Genomic DNA, 9,437 nt, shown 5'->3' with positions numbered 1-9,437 from the left:
CAAGCTTGGCTTTTCCCTTTGGCTTAGTGAGTTTGGGTCACAAGAGATTTTCCTTCTACTTTCTCCCACCTTCTATTTTCACAGAAGTAGCATTTGTCACTTAGGTTAAGTGTTTTTCAGAATTGTCTTATGCATAGTACAGAAGAATATTGAATTCAGTAGGAATAAAGGAGATATGAGAAATAAAAATGATGGAAATAATGCAATTGGTAGAGAAGAAAAAAGTGAGGGTAATACAAAAATTATACATTTTCTAAAATTTTTTCACCAGAGCATATTGAGATATTTAAACATTAGGAAAATTGAACTTCCTAACATTTATTTCTCTAATGGGGAAAAGAAGGTGGTCTTATTACTAAAGTTCTGCTTCCCAAACATCATTGAATGCTTTTCGTGTGTTAAGTCAGCTAATGGGCACATTACTTATGATTTCTAGTCATCACAAATCCATTGGACACATACCTTATACCCTCTGTTACAGATAAGCAGAAAACCCTACACCTTTTCAGCCTTTAGAATGTGATTCAATAATTCTTCCTAAAGAATATTTTATATGTCATCCATAAAGTTCTCCAACTAGCTATTGGATTGGATAGACTCTTCCCTCTGGTGTCATGTGTCTACAGAGCCACAAATGGGTTACAGCAATGTTGATCCTCTCAACCCTGGATTGGTCTTCAGTGCCCTATTTGGCTACAGCCACAGGAGAGTTGATTTTGCTGTCAACAGCCACATCAGTTTTCCTCAAGGTGCCATATAACTAATTTTTATAGTTATATGTCATGAAAGTGAGAAGTGCTGCTATATCAGTTAGGTTGGGCTTGTATTAACTTTCCCAAGGAAAAATAACAGACCTGTGAACAATGTATTGATTGGTATTAGTTTCTAACTCAGTTATCTTATATAAAGTATTGTGACACATAAGTTCAATACTAAATGATTTAGACTATTTTTACAAGAGTGGTGTCTCAATCTTCCATGTTTCTTATTCACTTTTCTCTTTTCCTTCCCTTTAAACTCTTTTCAGGAAGTCATCCTTTTATATCAGTAGGTATAGACTTGGTTGCTACAAGCCAAGAGTGACTCCCACAGTTTGGAGTTTAGATTCTGTTTTAATTTCAGAATTCTGCCTGCCCACTCTCACTCCATTCCAAAGTGCCACTTGACATTTTGGGTGAATCTGTATTTGGCAAAACCTTGCTAGCTCCTGTAAGACATAATTTTTAAGTGTTCTTTCTTTCTAAAGATATTGGCCCTCTGCTGTCTCTGAAAAACAGACTATTAATCTGTTTTCACACTACTATAAAACACCCAAGACTGGGTAATTTATAAAGGAAGAGGTTAAATGGGCTCAGTTCCACGTGGCCGGGGAGGCCTCACAGCCATGGTGGAAGGTGAACGAGAAGCAAAGGCCTGTCTTACATGGCAGCAGGCAAGAAGCATGTGCAGGGGAACCACCCTTTGTAAAGCCATCAGATCGTGAGACTTATTCATGAGAACAGCATGGGAAAAACCCACCCCCAGGATTCAATTAACTCCCACTAGGCCCTTCCTGCTACACATGGGGATTATCAGAGCTACAATTCAAGATGATGTTTGGGTGGGGAAACAGCCAAACCATTATCAGAGACACAATCCAATAAGTTCTTAACTGGAGGTTCTGGCAAGAAAAAAAAATATGCCGAGATTGCCAAGATCTACAGTAAGAATAATTCTTTGAAGTTGTGTAGAAGGAAACACATTTGTGGCAATTTTGCTGCCACACCTCAAACTGCAAAACTTATCACACACTGTGGCTGTAAGTGCTTAGGTAAGAAAGAAAACATTACATTTATGGTAGAAGATGAGCAAATATGTTGTGACTGATGGCAGTCAGGTTCTATAGTTCTATACTATGGTTTCAGGCTTCCCCCAAAAGTCTTAGAACACAGCCTGAGAATAAGATGGTGACTGCTATATTTGAAATATAATATTTGATGAGTTGATTCTTTATAATGGTCAATGGACAGTGTCTAAAGGGGAAAAGTCAAGAGAAGTCAGGGTAGTTGTTGAAGATGACCGTTTTTGTCATGACTGAGCAGAGCCAGAAACAGGCTACTCTGATTTTTAGTGGAATATACACACCTTGTTAAAACCTCATGGGTGACTACTAAACCTCAACTTTACGCCTACCCCATCCCAAACTGTTCACTGTTCAGAACCTTCATACCTCTCCAAAAAAAATGAAATCCTTAAAATCCCAGGCAGCTTTCCAAATCCCATAAATGCCCCACAGTTACCGGTATGGGGGTGACTTGTATCCAAGGCAGAGAATATTTAAATTCAAGGGCAATGATAAAGTCTTGTATCCTTCAAGTCTCTAGCAGCATATGCTATTTCTTTAGAAAGTGGTTACCTTTCCTGAGGACACACACCTCCCCACAACCTTCTGTAGGGCCCCTGTGACATCCTTGTTCCTAAGGCTGTAAATAAGTGGATTGAGCATAGGAGTGAGGATGGTATAGAAGGCAGATACAGCTTTGTCCTGCTCAGGGGTGTGGTAAGAGTGATGCAGCACGTATGTGTACATGGCAGCCCCATAGAAGAGGCTGACAACCACCATGTGTGAGGAGCAGGTGGCCACAGCCTTTCGCCTCCCCTCTGCCTCGCTCATCCTATAAACAGTAATGAGAATTCTTGTGTAAGAGCTTGAGATGACAGAGAAAGGGATGAGGAGCATCACAATACAGCAGACATACATGGCTGTCTCATAGGCTGATGTGTCCATGCAAGAGAGCTTCAGAAGAGCAGGCACCTCGCAGAAGTGGTTGATCTCTCGAGAGGCACAGAAGGGGAACTGCATGGTGACAGGGGTGAGCAAGAAACCATCGATACACCCTCCCAGCCAGGCTGCCGCCACAATCAACCAGCAGATCTTGCGGCTCATGAGGACAGGATAGTGCAGAGGGTTGCAGATGGCTACGTAGCGATCATAGGACATGAGTCCTAGGAGGAAGAACTCAGCCCCTGCTAAGGTCAAGTAGAGGAAGTGTTGGGCAGTGCATCCTGCAAAGGAAATGGCTCTCTGGCTCATCACCTGGTCGACCAGCATTTTGGGCACCATGGTGGAAATATACAGGATGTCCATGAGGGAGAGCTGGCTGAGCAGGAAGTACATGGGGGTGTGGAGGCGGGAGTCTATGTGGATGAGAATGATCATGACCGTGTTGCTGGCTACAGAGGTCACAAAGACCAGGAGAATGAGGGCAAAGAGAAGCCAGGGGAAACGGGCGTTGCTGAACAAACCCAAAAGGATAAAGTCGGCATACACGGAATAATTGCTCTGCTCCATAGCTCTGTAGGGTTCACAAAAGAGATATGGTAAAGTTGGAAAGGTATCTGATTTACATAAGACATGTAGTCATGAACAAACCAAGGTCAAGTCATCTTATTTCTTGAAGCTCATAATTTCCTGACAGAACTGCCTGAGCAGGATTGTGCTACATCTCATTATACCATCATTGTTCATTTAAGGATTTTCTTGATTTGGTGATTACTATTTAGAGTTCATGATGAAACAATTTTTGTTCATGACCATTTATTTCTGTCTTTCGAGTACCACCTTACATTGGTGAGGATGCACATAAGACATGAGAATGGAACCAGCCTGATTCAATAGGATAGGGTGGTGGGGAGGAAAGGAGGAGAATGGTCTGCATCCTACACTGCTCTCCTTATACTAGGCTAGTTCTCACACTTAGAATCCAGTTTGAAAATCACAAGTATATATTTGCCTATAGAAGAATAACTGCATTATTTGACCTAATTTACACCATTCTTGACACATTTGTACATTGTAAGTTGAAGCACTCAAATTTTACATGTATCATGTGGAATATTTCAGAGTGAGCCTGTGTTGAATAAAAAGCTGAGTTCTGAGAAGTCATCCAAGAATTCATAGGAAGAAAAATCATGGGAGAAAACGTTGAGGGTCAAGTGGTGTTTGCTTTCCTTCTTGCAGCAGCAAACTACCAATTAACAACATACAACTCGTTAAAATGTTATAATCCCATTTGACTTATGAAAAAAACTAGTTTAAGTATTAGTGTGTCCCAAAAGGAGGGATCTCTCAAACTTGAAGTTAGATTATGCATATATATCCATATCAGTTAAATATTTTACAATTTAGGAACACTTATGAGTTATTTGGATAGCTTCTCCCTGCATCATATAGATCTGCACTACCCAGTGTGGTAGCCATGAGTCTTATGAAGCTCTGGAGCCCCTGAAACACATGACTGCTCCAAATCAAGATGTGCCATCAGCACAAAGAATTCAAACACTTGTTAAAAATATCCAATACATCTCCTTAAAACTTTCTATTATGGTAACTTTTAGATATATTTGGATAATACAGATTAAAATTAGTTTCACCTATTTTTTTACGTTTTTAATGTGGTTACTAGAGAATTTAGAATTATCTCTGACTCCCCTAGGATTTCTACTAGCCAGCACTGGTCTAGAGTTATCCCTGAGAATATGACAGCTCCAAATACTGTCATCCAAACCAGTCCTCCAGAATTAAACACACCCCAAATTACACAGAATTGAGCCAAAAAATTTAGGTGTGTACCCAATTAGAAAGATGGCTTTACTTGTATATGCATTCACGTGCAAATAGCAGTAAGAACACTAATAACTGATTCGTAAATTTTACGTTTCCAAACAACTTTGTAAGATACTAGACCATTCTACAGTTGAAAATGAGGCTTAAGGAAACTTCCCCAAGGAGGAACATTGTTCTCAAACAGTGACAGACTAATTGTTCTATGCTGTTTTCCAACAGGACAAAGTGGACATCATTCATTCCATAAATGTTTCCCGAGAGGCACATTGATATTCTGAAAGGACTTGAAAGACATCGTCTGTCTTCAAGGAGCCTAGAATTGAGGCACATGAAGAACGTGTGTTGTATGACCACAGGTGCGCTTTCAGAATGGTTTTAAACCTCAGCAGTTTTGACTTATTTAGTATGTTAACAAAGGACAATAAAAGTGATGGAAGCTGCAGCCCGTTGGCTGGTAGACAGGAACTTCACACCAGGGCCCCTCAGTACATTCCGCTACAACCATGCCAACAGTAGATGGATGGAAAACGATGAAAATTTGGATTTTTACTGATGAAACCCACATTATATCCTTATGCATTTTTCAGTTCTCATTCTTGAAATGTTACCAGAGCTTTCCATCAGCTGATTTATAATGTATATTTTTAAAAACTGAAACCATTGGGAAAATTAAAGGCAAACATTTAGTAGCAATTTGTATAATGAAGAGAGCTAAATGCTCACCCAGACCTGGTTGTCCATAATTTAATAACAAGATCCTTGGAGGGCTATGCTTGTTATTTCACAGTAAATTCAGAGAATGGTGGCTACCTACTGGGGACCAGCCACAGTGACTGCTATTGGTCCACTGGGAATATTAAAGCCCAAGAGGAAAAAACGGGTCCAAAAATATCCTTATCAGGGTAGCTGTGTCCTGAACCCTGACCATGAATGCTCCTGGCCCTGAAACTTGCTAATGAGACCCTGGGGATCTCCCCAGCTTACTTCACAAAGGCAAAGGGGAGATTTGAGTGGCTCCATAACCAGATTTTAAAACCACCTTCCAACTCTGGTAGTGTTGATTCATTCCTTTTATTTTAAAAATTACCCAGTATAGCAACATTTAAAGAACACTTGGAAAATAAAGGATTCAACTGGATTATACCATGCCCCATGTAATAACTTTCTATGCATAATTCCAAACCTTAGGAAACATCCACTTTTATATACTTATTTGGCACGTTTCCCATGTAGTCTATACAGAATATTGCTGTGATTGAATAATATGACACACTTAGCTTAGTTGGTTTAGTCACGTTGTTGAGTTTGCTTATATAATATACAATATTGTGAGGTGAATTCTCTGGCATAATTCATGGAAAATGGTTTACTATGCTTTAGAAGCTTATCACCAAAATTGTTAGATGCTTAACAGTAACAGAACACACTTGTGACAGCATCATGCTTGCCTCAGCATTTAGCACTAGTATCTAAACTCAATATGGATTTCTTTGATTATGAAAAAAATTGAACATAGTGTGTATTTTGTTTGATTTTTCATGACCTTTTCTATATAGGTGATTTGTCAAGATGTGTCTATAGAAGATTTAGTAATATTCTTATGTACTATTTGGTGCAGCTATTTTGCCCCCCAAGTTACTTGTAATTCTAACTGATGTTTAGGCCAAAAAGTTTTGAAATATTTCAGACATTTTCATTCTGTGCTGGATTTTTGAAAAAAATATTTTCCATCCAGGTATGTGATTAATATACAATTTAAAATTTAAAAATGTAATTTATACATTTAAAATCTTTGGTCTAAGACATTAAAACTATGCAACCATTGGTTTGAGGTCAACCATATGATAAATTTTTACTTTAAGATGATGCCAGTGAATTCTATCTAGTTGGAGTTCTTCCAAATAAGCAGTTCAATTGGGAATGATGAGCAGGAATGACAAGTAACAAGGATAACTGTTGGAAATGTAGGAACACTGTCATGGGTAAAATCAGTTTTCACCCTTGTTGCGTGTATAAATTCTGGTATAAAAAGTGGGTTACTAAAAAAAAAAAAAAAAAAAAAATGAGTGCCAGGTTAGCCTTAAGATTGTAATAGTGACAGTTAGCTTTGGGAATCTCACCCTTTGCTGTCCATGTGTTTTTCTCTTCAGTAGCAGATCCAGTAAGCTGGTAGCCAAGTTTTGTACTTTTTCATTTTTGATGTTGTCGTTGTTCTGTCAGACTTTGCTCTGCATCAAAGATTGGCACAATTCTTGGTGACCATTTAACTCACAATATGTTTGAGTGCTAAAAGGCTAAGCTAAACAGGACATGAGGACAACAGGCATAAGAAAGGGAATATCTTGAGGAAACAGGGCTAAATGGTGACCCTGACTGTAAGACATTTAATTCTCTGCACAATCAGATTCGTTGTTTCCTCCCCAGCAGTATTTTCACATCAAGTGTCACTCCTAGTTGTGGAAGAAAAGCCATTTTCTAAAGTAAAATCACTTGGGGAATCTTTAGAATGGTAGAGAAGTTTTGATTAAGGCCGACGGATTGTCTTGAAGCAGACCAAGGGCATGATCACCTTCGGTCTCTGGAAGTTGACCTGAGTTCTTCCCCTGTCTTTCAAGGGTAGGAATACATTATTCTTGCCATTTGTCATGTAGCATTGTGAACATTAAACATGGTTTTTAAAATCAAAGCTGGCTTTATATTCTATCTTCATCACTGATAAGCTTCTGGACGTCTGGCAAGCCACTCATTCTTTGCACAGCTTCTGGGAACTTCTAAGTATTAAGTATGGTGCAACGGTTTCTCAGAGCAGGATATGGAGGGTCTTCCTAACTAAACCATTTTGAGAGATGCTTATGAGGTACCTAAGAAGGTGGAATACTACGATTTAGATAAGCTCTAAGATTTTAAAATTATATAGGTGAATATGTTACAATGATAAAAACTGTTGGAATCATCATGCAAACAGATCTGTATAGAATTCAAGCAATCTGCTAACATTCTGACGTAAAGATGAGTCCATAACTACTAAGAAACGAGATTGAATTATTTAAGATTTATATATGAGTAGCACTATCCACAAGTATCTACAGTTCAAAGTCAGATGTATCAACTTCAACATTCTCCTGTATTTCTCTGGTTTGAACCAAAACTTTCTAGTAAGTCCAGAATCTAAAGCATCCTACAATTGATCAGCATCAAGACTGCAAACTTACCTTATACAGTATCTTCCCCAAACACGATGATCTGAATGTTTAGAGGAAAACCTTACAGAACTAAGGTAGTACATGCAATTGTTCAGCATTTCCTTTTATGTAGTAAGTATGGGGAACTAAGAGGCATACATCAGACTTTCTAAACTGGAGGTGTTCTATATTCTGTATTTCAAACTTCTTTTCTGAACTGAAAGAGTACAGGCAGGGAGTGTCTATGAATTCAAACAAGAAGGTACAGTGGATTAGGCATGGAATTACATCTTGTTGGCAGAAGGATAAGGGTCACTCCCTAACTATTGAGACTTAAAAATACAGTGATAGGTCAATCGTTTGAAGATCTAGAAATAGACCAGCCTGAATCTAAATACCTAATACTAATGTCAGTTGACAGCAGCTGCATTACGCAGGCTGTTAAGATAGAGATCCAGTGACTTAAATAGAGCTTGCATCATGGTGATGGCTAGTACTCCCATTCAGGAGATAAATTGACATCACTGTCTCTGGGGTCCTTGTCCCTAGGCTGCAATTAGTTAACATAAAATGTGAGAAACTACTTCACCTTAAAAATGTAACCTCTCAATTTACAAATTAAACACCCAGCTAAGTCAGGTTGTTAGCAGCTGCAACTCAAATTGCTTTTTTCTTACTTTGTTCACATTGTTTTGAAAGTTTTTAACACTTCCAACTTTTAGGCATCTCTCTTGAAATCGAGATCAACGTTTCTAAGGAGGTATTGTCTTGCAAAAAGATACATTTTGGGACATTCCCCATCACTCAAGTATTAGTATGTAATCTTGTCTTTCTTGTAACTTGTAATACATAAAACTTTCAGCATTGCAAGCATTTAAAAGTATTCAATTTTACTAATCTCAGTGGATATAAGAGAAGATCTTTGAGTTACTTCAAGAAACAAGACTTTCTCGTTCCAGTGTTCTCCCAAGGGCCCACACCGATTCCTAGGGGGAGCGGGGAAGGGGGGGGGCTGCGGATTTTGAGACCCTGCAGTCTTGCTGTGGCTGCAATCTATGCCTGCATGATCTTGGCTCTTTCTCATGTAATTCATATTTACTTCACTGGTGTTTAAATTAGTGGGGGGGTGGAATTCAGGTTTTCTGAGACTGAAGCTTATGCAATCTGGGGCATCTTAAAACAGGCTACAAGTCATGATTGCACAGGTATAATATTCTCTTCAGTGAAACTGACAAATTACACCTTTAAAAAGCTGACAAAATACCACAAAAATACATAAAAACACCAATTTAAATCTTAACTGGTTAACTTACCACTTTTACCATTTTTTCCAACAACTGGCTACATTACTATGTACTCTAATATTTTCTATAAGCAAGAAGAGATGATTCAATCCTAGTATGGTTGGTTGAAATTTAAAATTTTTGGTAGTTTAGGAAATTGGGTCTTTTGCCTTTGTTTAGGATTGAGGTCCAATCTGAGAAAACCACTGTTATTTATATGACCTGCCTTAGCTTCCCCAAAAGTCGACCTTAGAAAATATTTGAAACTGAGAAAGATTCAGAGCAGTCTGAAGGATGTGAGCTTGAACGTCTTAGGCTCAGAGACACGAGCATGAGAATTCATTAACTTCCCTACCTAGCCCTGCT

General features: G+C 38.7%; 1 protein-coding gene across 1 annotated transcript; it reads right to left on the bottom strand.

The window, feature by feature from the left end:
- Positions 1-239: 239 nt before the first annotated feature.
- LOC100444522 (olfactory receptor 2T27) lies at positions 240-8,084 on the bottom strand. The gene is made up of 2 exons (XM_054560548.1): positions 7,819-8,084; positions 240-3,335 (listed from the first exon to the last, which is right to left on the bottom strand). The coding sequence occupies exons 1-2, from the start codon at positions 7,905-7,907 to the stop codon at positions 2,381-2,383; spliced, it is 1,044 nt and encodes a 347-aa protein (XP_054416523.1). The 5' UTR covers positions 7,908-8,084; the 3' UTR covers positions 240-2,380.
- Positions 8,085-9,437: the final 1,353 nt, after the last annotated feature.

This window comes from Pongo abelii, chromosome 1, assembly GCF_028885655.2.
Source record: "Pongo abelii isolate AG06213 chromosome 1, NHGRI_mPonAbe1-v2.0_pri, whole genome shotgun sequence".
In the NCBI taxonomy this organism is placed as follows: domain Eukaryota; kingdom Metazoa; phylum Chordata; class Mammalia; order Primates; family Hominidae; genus Pongo; species Pongo abelii.
The sequence above is the reverse complement of the archived record's forward strand: the minus strand, read 5'-3'. Positions and strand labels throughout refer to the sequence as shown.

Coding starts and splice junctions, on each gene's coding strand:
- LOC100444522 (XM_054560548.1), bottom strand. CDS start 7,907: ATGCTGAACAATTGCATGTACTACCTTAGTTCTGTAAGGTTTTCCTCT. Junction 3,336..7,818: donor TGGGGAAGATACTGTATAAG/GTAAGTTTGCAG, acceptor TGAACCCTACAG/AGCTATGGAGCAGAGCAATT.